The sequence below is a fragment of the Macaca nemestrina genome, chromosome 7, assembly GCF_043159975.1.
Source record: "Macaca nemestrina isolate mMacNem1 chromosome 7, mMacNem.hap1, whole genome shotgun sequence".
In the NCBI taxonomy this organism is placed as follows: Eukaryota; Metazoa; Chordata; class Mammalia; order Primates; family Cercopithecidae; genus Macaca; species Macaca nemestrina.
This window is the reverse complement of record NC_092131.1, coordinates 32,141,844-32,168,062: the sequence shown is the minus strand read 5'-3', so window position 1 is coordinate 32,168,062 and position 26,219 is coordinate 32,141,844. Positions and strand designations below refer to the sequence as shown.

General features: G+C 38.0%; 1 protein-coding gene across 21 annotated transcripts in view; it reads left to right on the top strand.

The window, feature by feature from the left end:
• The window catches only part of LOC105495767 (tubulin tyrosine ligase like 5), a 291,082-nt gene that overhangs the window by 57,857 nt on the left and 207,006 nt on the right, over nucleotides 1-26,219 (top strand). For 17 of the 21 annotated variants that reach the window (XR_011625701.1, XR_011625700.1, XR_011625699.1 and 14 more), the window contains 7 exons: nucleotides 267-374; nucleotides 11,914-11,995; nucleotides 13,570-13,631; nucleotides 14,776-14,870; nucleotides 17,143-17,184; nucleotides 24,580-24,693; nucleotides 24,975-25,066. Coding sequence is in view for 17 of the 21 variants with exons in the window: in XM_011765493.3 (XP_011763795.2) it covers nucleotides 267-374; nucleotides 11,914-11,995; nucleotides 13,570-13,631; nucleotides 14,776-14,870; nucleotides 17,143-17,184; nucleotides 24,580-24,693; nucleotides 24,975-25,066 (595 nt within the window). In the remaining 4 variants the exon portion in view is untranslated. The remainder of the gene's footprint in view (nucleotides 1-266; nucleotides 375-11,913; nucleotides 11,996-13,569; nucleotides 13,632-14,775; nucleotides 14,871-17,142; nucleotides 17,185-24,579; nucleotides 24,694-24,974; nucleotides 25,067-26,219) is intronic. The other 4 variants (XM_011765497.3, XM_011765495.3, XM_011765492.3 and 1 more) reach the window with 2 other exon arrangements.

Genomic DNA, 26,219 nt, shown 5'->3' with positions numbered 1-26,219 from the left:
GAAAGGAAATGGGGCTCCTATTCCATTAGGTGTCTGTCTTTTGTCATAAGAGGCCACCTGAGGGTATCCCTTGGCACCTACATTCTTGACTGTGTTGATCTGTTCACAGATATGCCTGCCTCCATAGCACCCATTCAGAAGTCTGCCATATAGAGACTTTTTTGACTGAGCACGCATGCTTTTATAGTTACATTGTTATCTGGAATCCAGTTCCTAATCCATGTATTTTGGTATTGAGTCTGAAATTTAAAACTTTTTGTTTGCAGCATTGATGGCCCATGTAGAAGACCTGATCATTAAGACTATAATCTCTGCTGAACTAGCTATTGCTACTGCCTGTAAAACCTTTGTTCCTCATCGCAGCAGTTGTTTTGGTAAGGAGACTCGAGAAGCTTAACATGTTTGTGAAGAGGATCTTGGGAAGTTGGATGGGATTCTTGGGTAGAGAGGCTTAGTGATTCTGTAGCAGGAAGAGGTATGTGATGGACTTTTGTTTCTTTCTAAGCTCATGTAGCATATGAAGAGCCTACTAAGAGGCCAATAGTGAGCTTGGTCAGAAGTCCCCTGAGGAATAACTAGCTTTCTGTGTGGGAAGCAGGGATTGGAACGAACGTGTTGGTCTTCTGTCAGAGTGCAGTCAGAAAAAGTCTGCAACAGACTGTACAGGAATCCAACTCTAACAAATATATTCCAGAGCTCCTTGGCAGCCAGACTGGGAACAGTTCCAAGAAGCCCTGGCTGGTACCAGTATGTGCTTTCTCCCATTTTCCGATGACTCCTCCTTTTTGTTTGAGTCTTCTTTCTAGTGTGTTCCTCCCCCTCCTCTCTTTCTCCCATTTCTCTTCCACTTTCTTTTCTTCCTCTTTCTCTTCCCCTTCTCCTTCCCTTCCACTCCACCCCCAACTCCCTGACTGCACAGAGAAGGAATAAGCAATTCACAGCTACAGGATCAGGAAATGTTACCTACTGACCCTAGCTGTGATGGTAGCACTGAGGGTTCCTATGTGAAAATGAATGGGTTTGTGATTGCCCATGTGAATGTCTTTAAAGTCACATAGGCTTTTGGCAGTGTTAGGCTTTGTTAGTAAAATACACTAGGGTCTTTGACGGGGAGGATGATTAAAGTGTGGTGTGGAGTGATACAGGTAGTAAGGATATGAGAGTCATGGCTTGCTTAGAAGGCAGAGCAACAGGGAAATAAAGAACATGGGTTTTAGAGCCTGACAGCCTTAGTTTGTAACTATATATATCCCTATCTAGTTTTGTGATTTTCAGCAAGTTACTCTAATCCTGTTTCCTCAGCTATAAAATGGCAGTAATGATGGTGTCTACCTCCTGAGAGTACCATGAAGATCAAATGAGATGATGCACACAAAGCACTTGACACAATGTCTGGCCCTTACGTTGTACTCAATACAAATTATTTGTTATTTTTATAATTAGATGTCATAATTCTTGACCACTTTAGCAGATTATCATAACAGGCTATATTTGAGGGACACTTGAAGGGAATTGTTGAGATTGAGTAGAAGATGGTAGATAAATCAGGACCTAAAATTATATGGGAAAAGAAGAGGTTGTAATATACTTTTTAAAATACATATCTGATCATGTCTTCTAAAATCCTTAAATGGTTCCCTAGGCTTAAATTGTATAATGGAAACTTGATATGACCTGAAAGCCTTCTAAGGTAACTCAGGTAACTCTTCTAGAATTCCATTTCCCCTCATATACCTTATAATCCAGCTGTGCTATACTATACTTCTAAGCACTCTGTGCTTTTGTGCCACTGTATGAGTTCTGCTGTTTGGCCTAAGAACTCTCCTTCTGTCTCTGCCTTGCACACTGCTATTTCTTTTCTAAGATTTAGTTCTCCATATTGCCTCCTCCCTCATGCTGTTCTTTTTTTTGAGACAAGGTCTTGCTCTGTTGCCCCGGGTGGAGTACTGTGGCATGATCACCGTTCACTGCAGCCTTCACCTCCTGAGCCCAAGTGATCCTCCCATCTTAGTCTCCCGAGTAGTTGGGACTATAGGCATGTGTTATCCTGCCTGGCTAATTTTTTAAAAAACTTTTTGTAGAAATGTGACCTCACTATGCATTATGCTTTTCTGTGCTTGTTTGATCATTCTTTTTTCCTATCACATCATGATGTTTTGTTTATACATACACTTCCTCAGCAGGGTCTGAGTTTATTTTCTTGAATTTATAATAGTGTCCTTTCTTCCCATTTCACTCTATTTCTGCCAAACCAGAGCTTTCAACATTTCTCTGGTCCCCTTTTAAAATTTTGTTTGTTTGTTTGTTTAGTTTTGTATTACAGACAGGGTCTCACTGTTGCCCAGACTAGAGTGCAATGACACAATCATATTTAGCTCACTGCAGCCTTGAACTCGTGGTCTCAAGTGATCCTCTTGCCTTGGCTTCCCCAAATACTGGGCTTACAGGCATGAGCTACCAAACCTGGTCCTTTTCTTGCTCGCTACCTCTGCATCTGTTTTACCTTGTGTCTGAAATATCTTGTGTTACTTTACCTAATCAATTACGGACATTTTTCAAGACAAAGTCAAGTGTCACTTCTTTGGTGATTTTTTTTTCTAATGCTCCCATAGTTAGCCTGCCTTGCCCCTATACCCCCAGCACTCTGTTTGTAACTCTACAATAGTATCTGTATGTTGTCTGGTAGTCATGTGTGTATTTGTCTCCTGTAGCCGACTGGAAACTGCTTGAGGACAGTAAGAATATCTCCGTCAGTTTTGCCCCCACCATGCATGTTAGCACTTTTTTAAAAAATTGAAACAGGATCTCACTATGTTGCCCAGTCTGGCCTTGAACTCCTGGGCTCAAAGGATCCACCTGCCTCAGCCTCCTTAGTAGCTAGGACTATAGGTGTGTACCACCATGCCCAGTTGCATGTCAGCATCTTTTGCTCTTAGAGGATGTTCAGGAAATGTTTCTTGAGTGAATGATTGGCACTTGCTTTAATTGCTTTTTTGGTGGCCTGACAGTGGATTTCCCAATGGATCTGGTTTGGTAATGGCCTAGAACTCTTAGAATTATTGTAGACTGTTTGAGGATGGGGTTGGGGGGTTGGGACTAGGAGCATAACTCCAACTTCCAAAACCTCATTAGATTTAAATAATAAATAAAGGTTTATTTTTCTACATCTACTTGGCTCTTATATGAGGGTAAATTTCTGATATCCCTTGTAAAAATCTTTGTTCTAACTAGTTAATTATAAAACCTTTTCTGAATGTTTCCTTTTTTTGGTTTGTTTGTTTTACAACTTGATTGCCTTTTGGAAGCTTGGGAGCTTCATTATTGAGCTTATTGGCAATAGAATGTTCGGACGTGAAAGAAGCTGTGACTTTCTCTGACTCAGTGAAATACCCCTTAAGTGCATTTCATCAGCCATGGGTCTCCTTTCTTCCTCCCTACTTGTGTTCAGCTTTAATAAACTGAATGCATCTGGAGTTTTTTAAGTTGTTGACTATCTTCTTGGCTTTTGTGGTTCTAATTCCACTTCCTGTCAGCCCTGGGATTTTGTGTGCTTCATTAACCTCATCCCATCAGATATGATTTTGTATACGTGTGTATGTTTGTATGAGTCTCTGCCTCCCACTGACTCCTAACTTCCCCTGGGGTTTAAGTTACAAGGAATAAGCTAGTTTTTTCCCATTTATTTTAGAGTAAACAGGAATTGAAAGCTTCCCAGAAGATTTTGGCTTAAACAGAGCATTGGTGCTTTTAGGGGAAACCAACAGACCAGACATGGGGTTCACTATATTCTTTTGGTGGTTATTCCTGTCCTTCCATCTTATGAATCTCTGCCAGGGGCATTCCCTTACTATTTCAGTATTTGTATTCTACATTCTCTTTCCCATCCTACCACCTGTAATGTTCAACTATGTTTCCAGGTATCTTCAATATCCCATCCTATTTATTTATACATTCAATTTTTCTTCAGTTCCTGCTGTGGGCAAGTCATAGGTTAGCCTTTCAGCAGTGTATTACCATCAAGTTTGTTCCTCTCAAACCAAATTTTATATAGGATAAGATATATATATATCTCCATTGCACTATTAGTGTTTAAATGTAGACTTGAGAACCTATACAAACTACCTGAAACTTTGTCATTTAATGCTTTTTCCTGGATTTGCACATCTGGTAAGGACCTTAGAGAATAATTAGTTCAGATGTACAAATTGAAACCCTGAGAAATGAACTCTTGTCCCAGGTTCTAGAGTTAGTGAGTGAAATAACTCAGGTCAAAATGACTCAGCTTGGATCTATGGGGCTTCAGAAGATGGGTTTTGGCAATCAGATAATCTTGATCTTAAGATTTTGATTTATAGAATTTTTTATGCCTCCCTCAATAAGACAGATTTTTTACAATCTAATTTTTGCTGCCTTCCAAGACTGTGAAAATATGGTACCATGTGAAATAATATGCTTAAACAGCAATCCTTTAAATATCCTTAGCAGATTGGCATTGTGAGATACAACTGGCTATGAGAATAGCTTTTTGACCAGTTGAGGAAAAACAGCCAAAAACAACAGGATGTTAGCTGTTCTTTAAAGATGTTGCTGCTGACAGTGGCTTTATCTCTGTGTATGAGCATGGCTGAAGTCATGGGTTGTGACCCAGGCCTGGGATCATGGGGACAAGTTGTGGGGCCACTTATAGAACTGATCAGCCTGGCCTTGTTGTGATCAGAGCCCAGTGACATGTTTGCTCAGGACCAACCATGCCCCCAGTACACCTCTCCGTTGAACAATACCTGGTTTGGTTTTCTATTGCTACCATTCTTGACCATTTCACAGGGTAGCCTGAGGTTCTTATAGGGTGGGTGTCCATAAATAATTGGAGGAATGAAAGCAGGCAGTGTACATTCTCCAACAATGTAAACTACTTGGCCACCCACAGAAAAATAATGAGAGTCATCAATTTCTTCACTTTTTGAAATAATCTCCTTTTTTGGTTTATCATATACCCCTGTTTAGATGGGAAAGGAAGTTTACTACAGAAGAAACTTATGTAGGAAGTATCTACTGTTTATCAAGCAAACATTGGTTATTTCCTTTAATTTAGTTTTCACTGGTTATTTCTTTTTAGTCTTCAGCAATTTTGATTGGTATTATCTGTGTTTTATAGACATGGAAAAAAGATTCAGAAAGGTTAAATAAGTTGTCCTAGGTCATGCAGCTAATAAATGGCAAAGCCAAATTTGGGAGCCAGGTCTCTCTGGCTCTTTCTCCACCCACATAAAGACATGTCCTTATGAGTCCGGCCACTTTTGGCATGCCCCGTATCCTGGATTCTCCCTCTGCTCTGCCGTAACTGGATCTCAGGAAAGATGATATCATCCTTTCTAGCAGATCAGGCCTGGAAAGGACACTCCTTTTGCTCTAGTCCTAAATACTCCTTTCAAATTTACCTTTACATCTGGTAACCAGATAGCATATTGATTTCTTGGACTACCTAACAAATTTGCTGTGGGCATTTTCTTTTCATTTTCTTGTGGGTCTGCTTTTTTCTAAAATTCTCCTTCTGGACCCCATATAAAGACTTCCTCTTTAGCTTTTCAGTTTGAATCCAAAGCCAAGGTAAAAAGAATTTCCTTCATACAATAGCATTTCAGTGGCAGTGAGTTCTGGCTAATGTCAGCACTTTCCATTGCCTCAGGGACGACAGCTTCAGCTGGGACTTTATTTCTGGGGAGAGTTAGTGGATTGATCCAAAATTAGTGGTGTGACATGTTTAGTAATCTATTAGGCCTTGGATGGATTATTATTTTCTTGAGAAAATGTTTTTTTCCCCCTCTCTCCCTAAACTATCTTTTATCAGGCTTTTTCTTAATACAGCTTTAATATGTAAAGTTCTTCCTAAGAACCTCTCTTTTTTTCTTTATGATTGGTGGCTTTATTATAAATATTTCAAGTCTTGTGATCAGGGTTATTTTGTAGGAAGTAGCTGCCAATTATTTTGTCTTTCTCAAAAACTATGCATTGTTTTTCACTTAAAATATATTTTTTTCATTCAGGATTTCTGAAGTATTTCCTATGTGCTAGTTATGGTGCAGGCTACTTGTAATACAGCAATGAATGAAACATGGACCCTGCCCTCAAGTGATAGGGAGGAGCAGACATGAAATGATAAATGACAGTACAAGTAGTATAAGTGACTCAGGTGCTCTAGGAATGTCTAAGAGTTACTAGCTATGCCTAGGGGATCCACAGAAAGCCATTTTTAACAGCAGGAATGTAATATACAACATACAGTGTCGTGACAGGATGTAATTTTTTTGAAATGGTAAGAAGTATGACTAGATGTAGTGTGCATAGAATGGGGGAATAGGAGATAGGGTTATGGAGGTGGATTTGGGCCAGAATATAAAAAATTGACAAGTTTAAATTCATCTTGTAGCTAACAGACAGCCACTGGAAGTTTTTGAGCAGGGGAGCGATAGGATTATTATTATTTTTCTTCAACTTTTATCATAATTTGATCCAAAACTTAGGATGACAGAATTACAATAAAGGGATACAGTACAACGTTACTAGCAGTGACTGACTTAAAATCTTCTAGGAACCAAGCTGACGTCAGTGTCTATTGTTGGAACAATTCACTGCCTATCTCAATGTGAGTTAAGTTTGTTTTTTTAAGAAAAGTATAATTCTGATGGCCTTGAAGAATGGCCTACAATTAGGAGAGGCAAGTGCTAGGGAAATGACTAAGGTGGTAAGAGGTGTGCTGTGATAATATATACTTACCATGGTGACACAGCAATCTCACTCATAGATATTTTCCCAGAAGAACTGAAACCATATGTTTTTACGAATACCTGTGTACAAATGTCTATAGCAGCCTTATTAATAATTGACAAAAAATGGAAACAATCCAAATGTCCATCAACTGTTGAATGGATAAATAAATTGTGGTATGTCCATATAATGGAATACTACTCAACTATAAAAAGGAATGAACTACATTATTGGTATGTGTAACAACATAGGTAAATCTCAAAAGCACAATGCTAAGTGAAAGAAGCCAGTCTCAAGAAACTACATATTACATTAATTTCATTTATTTAACTTTCTGGAAAAGGCAGAAAGCAGACAAAAATAAGATCAGTGGTTGCTGAGGGTGGGAGTGCGACTGGAGAGGGGCAAAAGGGAATGTTTTGTTAAAATTGTCCTGTGTCCTATGGTGGTGGTAGACAACTGCATCTATTTGTCAAAACTCACCAAAATGTATACTTTAAAAGGGTGAATTTATTGTATGTAAATTAGACTTTGATAAATCTGCCTGAAAACAAAAAGCAATGATAGATGGATGAACCTCAGAAACATGGTAGATGAAAGAAACCAGACTCAAAAGAGTATATACCATATGATTCCATTTATGTGAAATTCTAGAATAAGCAAAACGAATCTGTGGTGAGATAAATAAGACTAGTTGTTGTCAGGGATGGGGGAAACGGCAGGATACTTACCAGGAAGCAGCACAAGGGGTCCTTTTGGGGTGATGGAAACATTCTGTGTGGGCTGATAGGCATGTGGGTTACATGGATATGTCCAATTATCAAGACTTGTCAAGTTGTACGCTTAGATCTAACTCTTTCATCATATGTAAATTATTCCTCAAAAGGGAACAGAGAAGATTAAAGAGATTAAAGAGGAAGAAACTGGCTGGGCCCAGTGGCTTGTGCCTGTAATTCCAGCACTTTGGAAGGCCAAGGAGGGTGGATCACCGAGGTCAGGAGTTTGAGACCTGCCTGGCCAACATGGTAAAACCCCATCTCTACTAAAAATACAAAAATTAGCCAGGCATGGTGGCAGGCGCCTGTAATGCCAGCTTCTTGGGAGGGTGAGGCAGGAGAATTGCTTGAACCTGGGAAGTAGAGATTGCAGTGAGCCGAGATCGCACCATTGCACTCTAGCCTGGGAGACAAGAGCAAAACTCCATCTCAGAAAAAAAAAAAAAAAAAAGAGAAAAAGAAACTAAAGAGAAAGATTAAAGACAAGAAAGAGTGATAGAGATTTGGTGATATCTTGTATTTGGGAGGTGGTAAGAGAGTGTTTCTAGTTTGAAGCCTGGTGGATGGGGTTACCATTCTCCAAGATGAAGAATAATAACAAACCAAACAGTTTTGGGGAAAGAAAACAAGGGCTCTTTTGTTGAGTGTTGAATACCTATGGAATATCCTAGTGAAGATGTCCAAAAGGCAATTTGAATTATGAATTTGGTGTCCTGGAGACACTTGGTTAAAGATGTGATCATCATATTAATTGTGGCCATGAGAATACATGAGATTGCCTAAGGAGAAAAGTAGAATTGAGAAGGAAGGAGACCTGAGAGTGTCACCCTGAGCAAACTTACCATTGAATATCTGGGTAGAAGAGAAGGAAGGAAAGGAGGAGTGGAAAGAGGAGAATCAGAAGAGAGCAGTGTCCTGGAACCCAAGGAAGAAGAAAGCTCCAATAAGTTAGGGGTGGTCATCAGTTTCAGATGTTTGGGCTTAGCAATAGGGTAGTCTTTGGTGATCATACTGAGAATTATCAGTTATTAGAGAGGGAGCAGAAGCAAATTCTTGGGGCTGGGAATGAGTAGGTATTAAGAAGTTCAGACTGCTAAGTGTAGATTGCTTTTTCAAGGACCCATATTAAAGAGGTAGGGAGCTAAGTTTGCTTTAGTTTGGCTAGGGGCTGAAGGAAATATTTCTTACTAAGGACAATTGTCCTGGGGAAATGTTCCATAAGGCGTAGCAATAGTCCTTTGAAAACACTTGCTCTTCTGTCGTGATAAAGACGACACAGAAAGAGGAGCTCTCAGAACTGGAAAAGCCCAGCTAGCTCGCACCCATTCATGACAGGAAAGTTGGTGTATCTCATTGTGGATACTGAGTTTTTGAAATTCTCGTTACTGCTGCCAAAACACTCAACATTAAAAGATGAGGAAGTTGATTATGCTCAGCACAACCTACTCTTTACCTTTTAAAATCTTTAATGTCCATAGAAAATACCAAATACCAATAGTAAGTTTAAAAGGTTCTTATAAGGACTCTAGTAGCCTGCCGAGGACCCAAGTTATTTTTCTTAAGCTGAATTGATTGGGTTCAAAGAGGAAAACCTGATACAGAAGCTATCATTCCACCCCATTCCTCTCTCCTAATGCCAGCCTTTGAGGTGAGCTGGGTTTTGCACTATGTTATAATGCTGTCACATACCAATATATATTTCTTCTCCAACTCTTAAATGATAGTAGGTCCAAGCCTGGTATGTGTACAGATGTAGTTAGATTCGAGGCTTGATTTTTTTAGTTTGGGTACCCTCTCCATAGAGGTTGTTTAGCAGTAACATGATTTAGTCATCCAAATGAAAATTAATTTAGCTTTGTGAAGGATGTTTTCTCTCTAGGTCATTTTTCCCCCCTCGTATTTCCCAGAATAGTGGTTCTCCGCCTGTCAACTGAGATTATTGGAATTTGCCTCTGATTTGGGGAAATGGTTAAGTAAACCTGTAGCTGCTTAATGCAAGATAATTAAATAGTGGGTTTCATTGATTGTTAATCTGATTCAAATTTGTCTTCATTTGTAGCTGATTCTGCAAACCTGATCAATATGTGCATCAATCATTATTTTCACCCTGTTCTTCTTACTATTAATAATATTACCACTTTATGAAACAGTTGAATCCTGTGCTTCAGCTTTTAAACAATGAAGAGAGTACTCTTTTTCTTCAATCAAATGTTGTGTTCTCTCGCTTATATAAAATGTTAAAGTGGACTTCTAGATTTTGCAAGTAGATTTTTCCTTTTAAATGCCTTATTTAGTGCTATATCACAAATGATTTTTCTCAGGTTAAAGGGGCAATATTCTACAAGATTACTGAAGTTTACATCGGCTATTCAGAAGAATGTATTAGCCGTTAAAAGCTATGAATTCTATGAAAAGAAGATAGGTGAAATAGCTTCCTTTTCTTTATGTTTTAAACTATAGGTAATATATAAATTTTGTATAGTTACTTGAAGGTGATCCCATCTCAAACTCTTGTATAGTTTGTGATGATTTTTGCAAATTAAATGGAATCCCGTATAATTACTATGGAAGCCAATTCATTCATGGTAACTTTTCCCTAGAGGATTTAGAATATGCATGTCTAACTGAGTTCATACTGCCATATATATGTAAATAGCATCTAGATATTGACAAACAGTGATTAATAAAGAGGCTAAAGGAAACCAAAGGATGCTAACAAAATCTCAGAAAGAGAAATGATTTCTCCAAGTTCCACAGTGTAGAATCATGGGGACAACTAAGGTCTCTAGATTCCCATTCTAGGATTCTTTTTTTTTTTTTTTTTCACCCAGGCTGGAGTGCAGTGGCGGGATCTTGGCTCATTTCAACCTCCGCCTTCCGGTTGTAAGCGATTCTCCTGCCTCAGCCTCCCGAGTAGCTGGGATTACAGGCGCCCGCCACTACGCCCAGCTAATTTTTGTATTTTTAGTAGAGACAGGGTTTCACCATGTTGGCCAGGGTGGTCTTGAACTCCTGACCTCATGATCTGCCCACCTCAGCCTACCAAAGTGCTGGGATTATAGGCATGAGCCACCATGCCCGGCCTTACTCTAGGATTCTTAATACATCATGTAACTTCAGACTTCCTGTGTTCTAGAAGACAGTTTTGGGAGCCATCTTTTTAGAGTCTATTTTTTTGTTTTCTGAGAGTATTGATAAATTTAAAAATCCTTCTTGAAGCAAGGAAATTTGTATCAGAATTAATTTCTGGAAAATACCTGGTTGTGTTCTGTGGGTGTGAGCTCAGGTCTGTGACCTCTGATCAAACAGTAAGGAAGGTAGTGTGGTAGTGTTTACTTCTAGAGAAAAAATATAAGCAGCGTTTTTGAGGGTCACAGGATGGGATGTTTAGGAGTGATGTTTTATATATATATATATATAAAAATAAATATATATACACACATATACATACACATACACACACACACACAAAGGACTATACCGTTATTTTTGTAGAGAAAGTCTCACTAATAATATGAAGGGTTCCAAAGTTAACCTCTCATCCCTGAACTTGTTAAATGAAACCAGGCATTGTGGAAAGAAAACTTGCTTCTGGGTCTTGCTTTCTCTTTGCAACAGTTGGGAAGGTAAAGAAAGAGAATCAATACAGAATCCAAAAACTTGATCTCTGGCTCCCACCCTTCTTAAATAATATCAGTGGTGCAAGATATCTTGTCGCACCTGTGCTCTGCCACCACTGGCTTTCTCTTTTCTTGTCTGTCCTTCGGTTCATGTTGGGCCAGTGTGTTTTATTTTCTGTCTTCAAAGGGAAATTGAAACTGTAGGAGAGGGGAAAGAATAAATACATTTAGATGTCTTCCTGACCTAGGTTGCAAAAGCCATATCTTGGTTTAAGAAAATGTGATGGAAGGATTCTAGAGAAATGCCTTCAGGAGAAGTTTCTGTTTTCAAACTTGGCAGAGAGGGGCTGGGGGGCGGGAAATTCAGAGCAGGCCTAAAGCAGCGTTGGTATTGGTTGTGCTTGTTTCATTCCTCCCCACCCACCCTTTTTTTTGTGCCCATAAGCACAGCAGAATCCTGCTTGTTAACTATTCTAGAGTCAGGTTGCTTTCTGTGTAGGATTTAGGAACATCAATAGACAGTGCATGATAAAAACAGTGGAATTTTATAGCATTGTTTTCTTATTCCTAGAGCTTGATTAATTTCTCTTGAACTTGAGAGATTCTTGAAAGATTCTCTGCTTCTACTTCTACTCACTACTTATACTTAGTGAGTTTCTAGGCCTGGGAGTTATGAGATTGAGTCTTCTAGATCTTTGTATGGTTGTGGCATGGAAAATGATCTTGTATATTGTGTTGTGTTGTATTTCTAGAACTCTATGGCTTTGACGTGCTCATAGATGCTACTCTGAAGCCATGGTTGTTGGAAGTGAATCTCTCTCCTTCTTTGGCCTGGTAAGTCAGTTCCATCAACTAGAAAAGGACAAATCTTCAAGTAGTACTTAAAGCACTTTTTTTTTTTTTGATCATTTCTTTTGGCACTAGAAGACTGTTTTTTTCCTAGTTATTAGATAGAGATAACCAGACGTTCTTAAATTAACTGGTTTATGGCATAATATCAAAGTGCATATGACAACCATGAATCTCTGTCTTCCTAGTCAATTTACAATTATATGATTCCTGTTTATTAGGTTTCTAAGGGATGATTCTTGCATTCAGTTTTATCCCTGTATTTTTTTAAACAGTAAGTCTTCTATTAAGGGTCAAGAAATACATAAGATATTATATTTCCTTCATTACCAAAAGTTTTACAGGTTCAAATCCACATATACTATAAAGGTATAAACCTGGATCTAGGGCCATGTGGATAATATGTGGTCCTTTTACCCTGTCCCATGTTTAAAGTCATCCAAGTTTAAAGTCAAAAACTTCAAAACAACTTAAAAATTTTTTTTTTACTAACCTGTTGTTTACAAGAAGAAAATAAACGTATTTTTCAATACCAGGGAAGATTCTTATTATATTTGCAGCTACAGCCAGAATTTCTGTTCGCTGTACACTTCTCTAAACAGAGAACTCTAGAGATTTATGCCAAAGACCACCCAGCTGCTGCGTTTTTAAGGATGAGAGATATTGGCAAAATGCCAAGGAATCAAATGAAGACAGATTGACTACTTTTAGAGTGAGAGTTTGGCTTAACTTCCATAGTAAGGTGTAGAGCTAGATGTTACAGATGCTTCAGATGTTACGCAGCTTTCGTCAGGTCAGCCTTTTGCAGGTTGTCCAGTAAAGTATATTATACTATCCTTTAGAAGTTAGAAATCCCCAGAATGAGGCCCTGAGTAGCAGCCAGAGCAGTTTGGTTCGTGGAAGAACACCTCAGCACTGAAGCCACTGTGGCCATCACCGCCACAGGGAGGCCTCTTGCGTTTGGTCACTGTTGTTGTTGTTTTCATGTGGGTTTCCCCCCATCTGGTGAGATTTTGGTATAACTTGTATTTTTTTTTTTTTTTTCCCCATATGCAAGCCTGCAAGCCTAAGAAGATTGTTTTAGAGCAGACAATAAAGACTTTAAAAAGTACCAATGTGGCTAGAGTTGCTTCTCTTGCATGTGAATGTGACTTGACTGTTGCAGCAGCAAAAAGTAATTTGAATGGTGGTGGGCACACTCATAAAAGAGCATACTGAAAATCTGAACCTCTGAAATCCACAGTTTTAACGAAGCAGTATTCTTGACTTGCGCAAAATTTGAATTGCACAAGACCTTCTGGTATAAAGAAAGTTGCGTGTTAGAGAATCAATGGATGGTGCTGCGTTTGCATTAGAGAGGACAAATTTAACACCAGGATTTCATTTCTCATATTTTTGCCCAGAATTTTTCCCCCACCCCAACCCATGGATTTTATGGGCTTTATATGTTGCTCTTCATTGACATTTGGAAACTTTGCTATATTGGGACCCATTAGAGGGCGGCTATTCTGTTAACCTTCACACTTATCAATTGCTCTTTTCTTTCTCTGTTCTGTTAGTGATGCACCTCTGGACCTAAAGATTAAAGCCAGTATGATTTCAGATATGTTCACTGTTGTAGGTGAGTAGTAGTATTTTCTGAACTGGACTCACATAAAAATTAACTAGAGCGTCCATTTTGTCAGACTCCGTAGGTTTTGGCAACTGGCAATTCCTAAGCCATGCTGAATGGTTTGTCTTAAAAAATTATATTTTCAGGGAAATGTTTTTATGTTTCTATGCCCTTTGGCTCCATCCTGTCCTGAGGCTGAACCACAACTAAGGCTGAGACTTGGGGCACAGGAATTAGGAGCTGAGGAAGAGAATTAGCAAAGATCTGGAGAAGGTGTATTTCTCTCCAAGCTGGGAAAGTAAAACCCACTGAAGAAGCCTTGTTACAAAGGAGACTGGCTATATTTCTGCTAGACAGTCTCTACTGGTCTCTGTGTGATCCCTTCTGTAGTAGTTATAACCAAAGCAGCCCAAAGAAGAAATCTCATTTTAAGTAGATAAGCCAAAACTTTGAAGTGGAGATGGGCAGTCAGGTGGGTATTTTGTGGGCTTGTTGGGTTTTTTTTAGGTACTATAAAAAGATATAATAAAATAAATTTGAGATAAACTAGTACCTGATGTACCCACAAATGCTATAAAACTTAGCTACTCTATTTTCCCTGGATGAGAATCTGCTTCTTTTTAGGAAGTAAGTGAAATTAGCTGAAGTCCAATTTCCAAAGCCATAGATAATCTACAAAGCCCATTTTGAAAGTTGCCAATAGACCACCTTCTGCAGTTCCAGAAGTAGATCATGTAACAGGACAAGGCTGTTCACTTGCTTTCATAAAAATAACTTTATTTTCCAGTCATCATCCAGGTAGCCACTTTAAAGTAACTTGCTTTTATTAACAACTGTGTGTTTCAAAATGGTGATTTGCAGTTATTCTTAGGTTCATCAAAAATCTGCATCTCTTTCTCACTCAGAATCACATTTCAGCTACCCAACCAGCAAGGTTCATTCATCTGCATATCTCCCTTTTCTTGTCTCTAGTTATGGTGGTTCAGAGTTGAAGCAGAGTGCATGTGGGAGAATTGTGCATTATCCTCCTGAGGATAGATCTCTGATATTTATGACAGTGAAACTGAGTTTGTATATCTAAAGAAAAGGTGCAGCCAGACCTGCTAATTTCTTAGAAAATGGCAGGTTTTAATGTTGCCCATTCCCCATTCAGGATTTGTGTGCCAAGATCCTGCCCAGCGGGCATCAACCCGGCCAATTTATCCCACCTTTGAGTCTTCCAGGCGAAACCCTTTCCAGAAACCTCAGGTAAGCCAATTCTGCAGCAGGGAGCCTGAAGGAGGCTTACTGGGAAGTGGCAGCTGATGTAACTGAGGGAACGGAAGCACTGTGGGTATGAGGTCACTTAGAGCAGGAGAATTTGGGGATCACTCTAGACAGGAGGCAGTTATATTCAGCTGTGACTAATAGCGTATGCTTTCAACATTTTCCAACAAACTTACTCCCTGTTTTTTGTTTTGTCTTTTCTCTTGGCTTCTTTTTTCATTATCTTCCTTTCTGTTTTTAAAAATCACCCTTTCTTCCACCTCAGATTGATATGCTCAGAAACGAGGCACAGAGAAGGAGCCTATTAATTCTTAGTCATTACTGCGTTCTTTCTGGTCTTCAGACTAGCTTTGTAAAGAAGATGCTTTCTTGAAATAGTATCTTCTCTACAAGTAATTCTCCTCAAAGGACCCTCCATGATCATGAGTTATTGATTGAGGCTAAGTGAGGTAAAAGCCCAAAGAAACTTATACTTGTCTAAAATGTCATTAATCAAGCATTGCTTCATTCTTTGTGTACTCTGCATTTTTGTTCCAGTTAAACCAATCAGCTAATCCTTTCATTTACTCATTCCATCATCTCGTCAGTCCCTGCCTGTTTTGACCCTGCTAATTTCCCACTTTTGTTTCTTGGCCTTTAACATTTCTTCTTATTTAAAAAAAAATCCACTTTGCTCTTCTATTCCCCTCTGGTTTGATTGCTTTGCCTGCTCAGACATTTTGGAAGTCTTATTAAATCCATCATGACCTTTACTTTTCATTTTAACATTTATTTACCTCTTCTATACTACATGGTTTTGCATTCATTGATTTGTTGCTTTTAAATTGTTCTGTACTCTCCTGCCAGATTGTAGACTCTTTGAAGGCATAAGCAGCTTTTTCTTCCTACTCCCCATTTTCTCTTTCTTTTTCTTCTCCTCTCCTTTTATCTCTGCCCCAAATCCACCTTAACCCTTTACTCCTCACTTTTTTCCTCCCTTCTTCCACTCCCATTCCTCCTCTTGTTCCTTTTGCTAGCTAGTCTCATTTGGAGTAGTGCTATTTTCTGTTTGCCAAACTCATATGCTATTATTTATTCAGATAATTTTTTATTAGAACAGGGTTTTCAAACTCAAGTGCCTAGAGGGCCTGCAGGCAGGTAATATAAATGAGTAAATAGAGGCAGGTGTAAAACAGCTAAGAGTGATATGACTGAGGTAAACTGGAGCGGGCATACCTCATCTGAAAGGTGTGGCTGTTTTACTGATGTGCTCTAGCTAATTACTCTCATGCATAAGTGTGGGCCAGGTGTTATGAGATCTTCCTATTGTCAAGAGAAATCAGAAATGTTACTTTTAAATATTGGCAGCCACTTCATTAGAAACAATACTTTGCAGGCCAGGCATAACATGTCTTTGAGCTAGATTCAGTCTTTGCCTATCTATGACCCCATGCTGTAGAATTATTCCCTAATTAATGTTGGGATGTGGAACAGAGTGTACTGTATTTTAAAGGCTATTATCTTGGATTAGATATAAAATCACTTACCAGGGTTGTACTTGATCAGTGCATCATCACAGATCAAAAGGTTTTCTTTAATTTTTAATAAGGAAAAGTAGAGGATTAACCTAGGTATACTAGGAAAACTTAATTTAGGCAGTCACATTCCTTTGCAAATTGTTTCCTGCAGTATCTGTGGCAGGAACCACAGGATTATGTGTAAAGGATCATGAACATTTCTGTGCAGCTTTAACATAGTTTCTGCCAGGTTTCACTTCTAGAAGTAGTGTATTGCCAGTCTTGGATGAATTGATCCCTTTTCTTAGTTTGCCTTTCAGCTTTATTGGCAACTCTTTGCAAACTCAAGAAAATCTATTCAATGTTTATTTTGCCAATTGGTAGGTAATGGCATGATTTCATCCATAAGCAGCCTACAGGACACTTATATAAAGCCTAAAGGAACTGTAGATTAGTTATGTGTACTGTGTGAAACCAGTTTGTCAGGTGGACTAGTTGACTTCAGGATCTTCAGTATCTGGCAGTAGGATTGTGCCCTCAGTGGTTAGAAGTTGAAGCTGGAATATATATGGCATAGGAGAAAGCAGTGTGAAAGATAATAAATGTTCTAACCTTCCAACTACAAAGTGTAGGGCTCTTGCTTTTAGTTTCTGCTTGGAGATTATTTTTTCCTTTTTTATATCATAGATCTATGAGATGGAAAATGTAGGCATATTAGGAGAAGATAAGGGTTTATTCCATTTTTCTGTGTTTTATAGCGTCCAGTATCTGCACAGTTTCAGTCATCAAAGGCCAAGCAGGTAAGTTCTAGATCTTTTGGAAACTTCATTCAAATTTTATTTTCATTCTCCAAATGGAAAGTTTTTTAGCGTTAGTTTTTCATGGTACATATTTTTATGTACCTATTTTTTTGCGCAGTTTATTAACAAAATAAATGAAAATAAATGCATAGAAGTCTTTTTGGTTATAGAATATAAGAGTAGAGGATACAGGAACTTAGGGATCCTCTTTTCCTGATAGTGATTATACCGAGATGGAGGCTGTTGAATTTAAATGATGAACAGGTGCTTAAAGGCATATCTATCACTTTGACCAAAATATTCCAGGAAGGAAAATTTCCAGTTCACAAATGAACTTCATTTTTTTTTTTCAGACATTTTACGAAACATACTGTTGTCTATAGCTTAATACTGGAAATGTTTTCACATTGGGTGTTGGGTTGTATTTGCGTTCCTTAACAGGTGACATTTCAAATATGTAGTGATTTGCGGTTTATAAATCTTAGAAGCTCTGCCACAATAGTGTCTCAGATGCTACCTTTGAAATACAAACATCTTTCTTTCTGAATGATCAGAATTTGCTTTCTTTCTGTTTTTGTTAGCAGTGTTTGAGATTAACCATTGCTTTCTTCTGCACAGATTTTAAAAATTGTTTTTGAAGTAATAGGCTAGCAGTGGGGGTCCTGTGCCTGCTATTTGATGTTTTAGTATGAGGGATATAGATATTCTCATATATAAATATGTCACTGCAACTATTGTTTAGCAAAAAGCTCCAATATATTTATTTTGGCATTTGTACTCTCTGATGCAATTTCTGGTAAGCTTGAATGCTTGACTTGTAACTTTCTTAGCTACTGTTTCTGATAAAGTGATTTATATGGTTTATGTGAATCCACGAAATGAAAAATAACTTACTGGATGCCTTGTCTAATATTTAGTAACTGATTAATGTTGTTCTGTAGTATGAGTTTTGGTGCTTAGTTGGTAGAATTCGAAACTTTATAATATGTAGTGTTTTATATTTAGTAAATACCTAAGTATGCTAGCTGCTCCCATGGCAAAAAACAACAAAATAAGGCTGTTGACTCCAAAGAGCTTATATTCTAAATATACCTGGAACTAATGTACTGAAAGGAGTACGTTAGGAAAGGAGTACTCTTTCATAGCCTGTGGCATTTGGCTCTAAAGAAGTGTTTTTGATATGTAATTCTAATTTATTTTTACTTGTTTATGTGAGACAGGGTGTCACTCCATCACCCAGGCTGGAGTGCAGTGACGCGGTCACAGCTCACTACAGCCTGGACTTCCTGGGCTCAGGTGATCCTCCCACCTCAGCCTCCTGAGTAGCTAGGACTATAGGTGCACACCACCACACCTGGCTAATTTTTTGTATTTTTGATAGAGATGAGGGTTTCGAATGGTTACCCAAGTTAGTCTGGAACTCCTGAGCTCAAGCGATCTGCCCGCCTCAGCCCTCCCAAAGTGCTGGGATTGCAGACGTGAGCCACCATGCCCAGCCTTTGATATGTAATTCTAATCTTAATTTCTCATTATCAATTTTAATTCCATTACATCTAGTTGCATTGCTTGAATTCCCATAGGTTGTAATAGGCTTGTTGGAGAGCAAGACCTCTCTTTAATAGTGATGTATTTGAACACTTGGCTTACACGACATCAAGCCTTTCTGGCTTTAGTCAGCCAGCTTTATACAAGTTGAATTCTTTGACTTTTATTGTTCTTTGCAATGTTCTATTTTGTCATTGTCTTTCTGTTAACGAAGCACTCTTAACTTCACAGGTATTTTCATGGGAGTTAAGTAAAAAAAAAAAGTCTCTGTTCTGACTTTTTTGACTCTGTTTTTGACTGTATCAAGCTTTCTTTTTCTGTTGCTGTCAGATTGTGAATTCTCTTAGTTTTTGCCCTTTTTCTGCCTTTTCCTTTTTAAACCATTATCTCTATATTTCTCCTTTCTCTTTAATGTCATGGTTCAAATTTTCCACTCACCAGAAATTGTATTGCATGGTACTGTGGAAAGAATATGGACTTTTACAGTCAGATAGACCTGGATTCAAATTTTAGCTCTGCCAAAAACTAGCAATTAGACCTTTGGGCAAGTCCTCTTACCTCTCCGAGGCTCAATTCCCACATCTGTTATGTGGGGATAATAATATATACATGAAGTCCTGGTGAGAAAGAAATGATAAAATAGAGGTAAAATATTCAGGATAAGTGCTAGACATGTAGTTTTTACTAAGAAGATTTACTCCCCTTCACACTTTTGAGTCTTGATTTTCCCATTGTCACAATCTCTTGTTATTTTGATATTCACCTGTTTGTAGTCATGTTTTTCACATTTGCCATCATCCACAAATGCTCTTTTGTTTGATTCACTGCTATTTATCTTACAGTTACACTGTTCTCAGTTTTTGTTGATGTGTTATATTCTGGCACTAACCCCCAACTGGAAATATAATTTAGAATAAAAATTGTATGAAATTTTCTCAAATGCTTCTCTAAAATCCAAAGACATTTAATATATTGCTATAGTTCCCCTTTTAAAAATCTTGTCCTAAAAATCAAACTTTTAAAGCATGTTTTAAAGTAAAGCATTCTCCATACTATTCTTCATAAGCCCATAATCCTCTAAATTATTAGGGATTTTTTGCTTTTAATATTTGTTCCATTATTTTACTAGGGATTCAAGTTAGATTTACCAGGCAGCAACCACCAGGAGCAAATTTCTTACATTTTTGAAAATTAGTACCTCATTTGGTTTTTTTCTAATCTGGTGCCTCCTCAGTTCTTCACAATTTTTCAGACATAATTATAAGTGGTTTTGGTAAGTTTTGTTTGTTTGTTTTTAAAGCCGATTTCCTTAATAACACAATGCATGTCTCTCAGATCTGCTGGCTTACATTTATTCCAAATTTCTAGATGTTGCATATCTCTTTTTATTTTATTTTTTACTGTTACACAAGCCTACTTACTTTCTCCCCTCCATCCGCCAGTTTCGAAGTATACCCTGATTATCAATATGTTTAAACCTTCTCTCAGAAACCATTTTTTTTGGTCCATTTCCACTCAGATTTATTGATAATGTGGTCTTTTCCATTTGTTTTCTTTCATTTGATAGCATTCATTTTGCTTTTAAATTTGATTTTACGTTTTGTTTTTTAGATGGTAAAATGTATCACATATAAATTGAGCTATTTCTAGTTCCTTTGCTTTTAATGAAGAATTCCAAACTTTGTAAAACTGCATTGGGAGATTTTTATTCTTTGCATGTGTTCTCTGTCAAGCAAATTTTATTTTTGCCCCTCAATTATGATATATTCTTAGGATATCTTGCCATTTTTCCCCATTCCACATTTTGTTAAGTTCTTCTCATCACTGGTACTTGCCAGCTTTTTTTAGGCTGAGAGTCATTTTCTGATTCAACATCTGTTTCTTACTTCTTTGATTGAGTGGAGACTGGTGGTTCCTTGTCTCAGTAATTTCACATTTTCAGCCAGTTGTTCCTTAGCAATGACGGTTAGATATGTAAGATTTCTTCTCTGGGAAGATTTCTGAATCGTAAGTTGTAGTATTGATAAATTTATCTTTGGTGCATGTTGCATGGCAGAATTCTTAACTTGACAGTAATTTGACAGTTTATAATTTATCTGAGCACTGGATATCTAAATCATGTATCTGTTAGCCAGAGGCAATGGTTCTCCTCTCTAAGTTCAGAGGACCCTTATTTCCTTAGTATATTCAGTCAACTCATGGAAATGTGTGGATTTATTATATCTACCACTCAGAGAATGTAGTTGATATGCCCAAAGGCAAAACTGCAGAAAGACTTGCATTTGGACTGTTTTGCCTTGTTTTTGATAGTCTTGATGGCCTTTCATATCAGTCTGATTCCTTTTTTTTTTTTTTTTTTTTTTTACCTTTGCTTTGTTTTTAATCTCCAAGTATGTCTCCTCAACACTCATAAGCGTTTATTTTCTTTTTTTCTGTCCTCCTTATCCTTTCTTCTTCTCTTCTCTCTTTCTCTGCCTTTTCTTTTATCTGTGTCTGTAATTCAGGTCACAGAATTATACACCTTTCTCAGAGTGCTTAAATACCCCAACTAGAAGCACAGACCTGAATTCCTACGTGCCTCTACCCGACCCCAAACAGTTCACAAATATGTACGCAGTAGCTAGACCTGGAATTGTAGGCTGTAACAAAGGAGTGGTTGTGAATGTACATGGGAGACAACTCTTTGAAAGTGATTGGCAGAGAAGTTTTAAGAGTTTTGGGGTGCTAATTCATTGGTTAGAGAAACCACATTAGGTTAGTAGGAGAAGGTTGCCACATCATTATCTCAATTTCTAGAAGCCAGGAATATTAAAAAACCATTAAAAACAATATCCAGGAATTGGAGGTTCTCATTAGGTGTTATTCAATAGTGATTCGAACCCTGTTCTTTTAAATACAGCCAGGCATTTCTTAATCTGTTTAATAGTTAATAACTTTTTCTTTAAATACTTTTAATTAAACTTTGATATAGCTTTCAGTTTATTAACCTTCTAAGTAACATTCTTTCTGTTCTTAAATGCTTAATAAAAATACCTATTTTTATCATATCATTTACATGAATGCTTATTTCTTACACTCTCTTTACGTAATTTGAGATTTGAGGCCCTTAGATAGTGTCATGTAAGAAAGCTACTTAACTTTAGAGGACAACTGCCAGTGGCTTTATTGTTTTTTTTTGTTTGTTTGTTTGTTTGTTTTTTGAGACAGAGTTTTGCTTTTGTCACCCAGGCTGGAGTGCAATGGGGCAGTCTTGGCTCACTGCAACCTCCGCCTCCAGGGTCCAAGCGATTCTCTTGCCTCAGCCGCTTACGTAGTTGAGACCACAGGCATGTGCCACCACGCCCAGCTAATTTTGTATTTTGAGTAGAGACGAGGTTTCACCATGTTGGCCATGATTGGTCTCGAACTCCTGAACTCAGGTGATCCACCCGTCTTGGCCTCCCAAAGTGCTGGGATTACAGGTGTGAGCCACAGCACTAGGCTTTGCCAGTGGCTTTATGATCGGAGAGGCTGTCATGCGTGAACTAGATAAGTATTTTTTGGCAAACAATAAATCTCGTGTGTGGTCACGAGAAAAGTCCTTAAACTATCCATTTAATATTTTTGGCTTTTCCAAATTATACATTAAATAAGCATTCACACTTTTCAAAGATTTATAAACAGTGGTTATATTATTTATATTTGTTTCCTTCCTAAATCTTTCAACTTTCCCTTATAAACCCTCTCATTTTAACATCTACTGTTTAATGTATTCCCAGAGATTGAGTAAGTAAAAATATTTCCCGAAATCCTTCTGCAAAGTTTACTTCTAGCCGTGATTGATGTCAGCACTTTCACTTATTTGTTTGTTCAACCAATATTTCTTGATTGACTTCATGCCAAGTACAGTATATTGTTCTGGATGTTGAAGATACCACAGTAAAAGCCCCTGCACTTCACATGTTGCTTACATCTGTTGATTTCATGGTTTTCTTGATATAGGTATCCATCATGTAGTTGCCGATCAGAAAAGTTAGCTTTTATAACTCCCATGGTAGCTTTGGAGATTGGTTAGTTGGTCTCTCTTGTGTCCAAAGATAAAACCATCCATGGTTGGTTATTCGTGTACATGAATATATTAGTCTGCTCAGGCTGCCATAACAAAATACCATAGACTGGGTGGCTTAAACAACAGAAATTTATTTCTCACAGTCTGAAGGCTGAGAAATCCAAGATCAAGGTGGGGCAAGGTAGGCTTCATTCTAAGGCTTTTTTCTGTTAGCTTGTAGGTCTCTATTTTGTTGTATGCTCACATGGCCTCTTCTTTGTACATACACTGGCTGGAGTTGCCCAGGCTGGAGTGCAGTGGCGTGATTTCAGCTGACTGCACGCTCCGCCTTCTGGGTTCACACCATTCTCCTGCCTCAGCCTCCCGAGTAGCTGGGACTACAGCCACCTGCCACCATGCCCAGCTAATTTTTTGTATTTTTAGTAGAGGCGGGGTTTCACCATGTTAGCTAGGGTGGTCTTGATCTCCTGACCTCGTGATCCACCCACCTTGGCCTCCCAAATTACTGGGATTACAGGCATGAGCCACCGCGCCTGGCCACCATCTCATAAGGACACTAATCCCATTACACCAGGGCCCCACTCTCACGACTTCATCTGACTTTAATTACCTTCCAAAAGCCCCGTCTCCAAATGCTATCACATTGGAGGTTAGGACTTCAACATGAGAATTTTTGAGAGAAACCAACATTCAGTCCATAACAACGGGTGTTGCTAAAAAGGCCAAAAGTTAGTTACCAAAATGCCTTTGAATAGATATTCTACAAATAGAGAAAGACAAATAATACCTGGTGACAATGGGGCTGCCGCTCTCTGGTTGAAGTTACTTCTAAGAATCAGGAGGACAATTTGCACCCATAGTGGGCGAATTCTTTCTTACTCTTTCTACTTGGCAGATTTGTCTTATTTTTGTCTGTCACGTCATCTATTTCAATAATAGTGTATTATCATGCTTTTATGCTGACTTCCTTTTTTACCTTCCTATTTCTCCACTCGCATAAAATCAAAATCACTTAAAACTTGTGTTTTCAGATGACCTCCCTCATCATCATGTAGAAGCTAACATAGCTGAGATCCTCTTCTGGGATCGGTGATGAACAGGGCCCATTTGGCTGCCTTCTTGGAGTACCCAGGGTAGTCACCCTTATTCCAGACCTCTTGAAGTCCAGCAACCACAGTGATAGCCTTTTGGCCACAGCTCTTTTCTGTGTCACTGATGACTCTCATCTCAATATTTCCCCCACAAATTGTAAAACATTTCACAGCCCAACTTTTTCATTTTAGATATAATAGATTGTTCCTTGGTTTTGTGTCTTATGTCTCAGTTTTCTTAATTCTTCATCTCCTGTGCTGAAAAGAGTATACTCACTGAAATAAATCACATTTATTTTTCTATTGAGATTTTTATTTTATTTATTTATTTATTTTATTTATTTTTCTATTGGGATTTTATTGAGTATTGAGATACTTCCATATCCTTGAAGTATTGGATGTACTCTAAAACCAAGGTTTGGGTTAAATACTAGCTTAGAAAGTCACATAGACCTTATTCTTTCTTTCTTCTCTTTACTCTCTCAACCCATAATGTTCTTTTACTATTCTGTTTTCTCCTCTTGCCTTTGAGTTTATTAGCTTTCATCTGTTTTCCGGGGTTCCAGGCTGAGATTAATTACAGGAAGTGGTCTGTGAATTTGAGCTTATATATCTTAGGAAAGATAATGAGGTTGAGGGAATGAACAGGATAATGAGGAATAATAAAAGCTTAAAAAATTTTTTTTACTATTTTCATTTTCTTCTCCTTAGCATTCCCGTCCACTCTCTGCCAGTGATGCGGAAATGAAAAACCTCGTGGGCTCAGCCCGGGAGAAAGGGCCAGGGAAGTTGGGTGGTTCTGTGCTTGGTCTGTCAATGGAGGAGGTAAAGATAAGTTCATTTTAGGCTTTTGTGGGGTAACACAGGTTTTAGCAAAAAGTAGTGAGTGATTCATAATATTCATGACAAACTCATGTCTTACATTGAAAAGAGAAAGATTCAAGATGGGAGAAATGTTTTCTTAGGGAAGAACATTTTAAATGGAATTAATTTCTCCCTTCATGCTGCTTTCACATTCTTGAGTCATAAGTATCTTCCTTTGTCCTATAGCCACATGGACTCCAGTTGTCAAAATAGGTACTCATTTTATCTTATTTTTCATCTAGATCAAAGTTTTACGGAGGGTGAAGGAGGAGAATGATCGGAGAGGTGGATTTATTCGCATATTTCCTACGTCTGAGACATGGGAAATATATGGGTGAGGTGACTACCTTTTTTTTTTTATTCTTTACCTGAGGTCTATAGAATTAGATTAATTGTGATACACTGTCATCATTGCTCCCCCCAATGATGCTTTTCTTTTGTTTATGTATAATATTATTAATATTACCCAACCCAAGAACTAGATTATTGACAGTAATTTAATATACCTGTGTATTATTTCTCCCTTTTACTTCCCTGCCTCCCTCCTAACTAGCTTCCTATCCCAGGGTCCGACACTGTCTTAAACTTTGTGTTTATCATTACTTTGATTTGAAAAAAAAATTTTTTTATCTGTATGTATGTCTAAGCAATATACTGTTTTATTGAGATCTAGTTTACATGCAGTAAAATGCATCTGTTTTAAATGTACAATTTGAAGATGATTTTTGGCAACAGTAGGCACCAGTTTAACCACTGCTACCACCAAAATGAAGATATAAAATATTTCCATCACCCTCATAGCCCTCTTTATCCCCTTTTATATTCAATCCTCCACATGACCCCAGGCTTCAGACATTATGATCTGCCTTCTGTCATTACAGTTTTTCCACAGTTCCACATAAATGGAATCATACAGTATGTACTCTTTTGTATCTGGACTCTTTTGTTCAGCATAGTGTTTTTCATATTCATATGTGTTGGTTTATGAAGAATAGTTCATTCTTTATTATTATTATATACTATTTCATTGTTTGAATATACCAGAATTAGTTGAATATACCAGAATATACCACTCATCTATTGTAGAACGTTTGGGTTGTGTTCAGTTATGGTCTCTTTTGAAGAAAGCTGCTGTGACCATTCATGTACAATTCCCAGCACCTTTAAAATGTCTTTTGTCATTTTCAGGCTTGCATTTTTCTGATGAGAAGCATACAGCAATTATTGTCTTTGTTCTTCTATGCATAATGTCTTTTTTTCTGTTTGCTTTTAGAATTATCTCTTTGTAACTGATTTCCTCTTTTCTTTTCTTTCTTTTTTCTTTTCTTTTTTTTTTTTTTTTTTTTTGGAGACAGGGTCTCACTTTGTTGCCCAGACTGGAATGCAGTGGCACAATCTTGGCTTACTGCAACCTCGGCTTTCTGGGCTTCACTTCAAGCTATCCTGCCACCTCAGCCTGCCAGGTAGCTGGGACTACAGGTGCATGC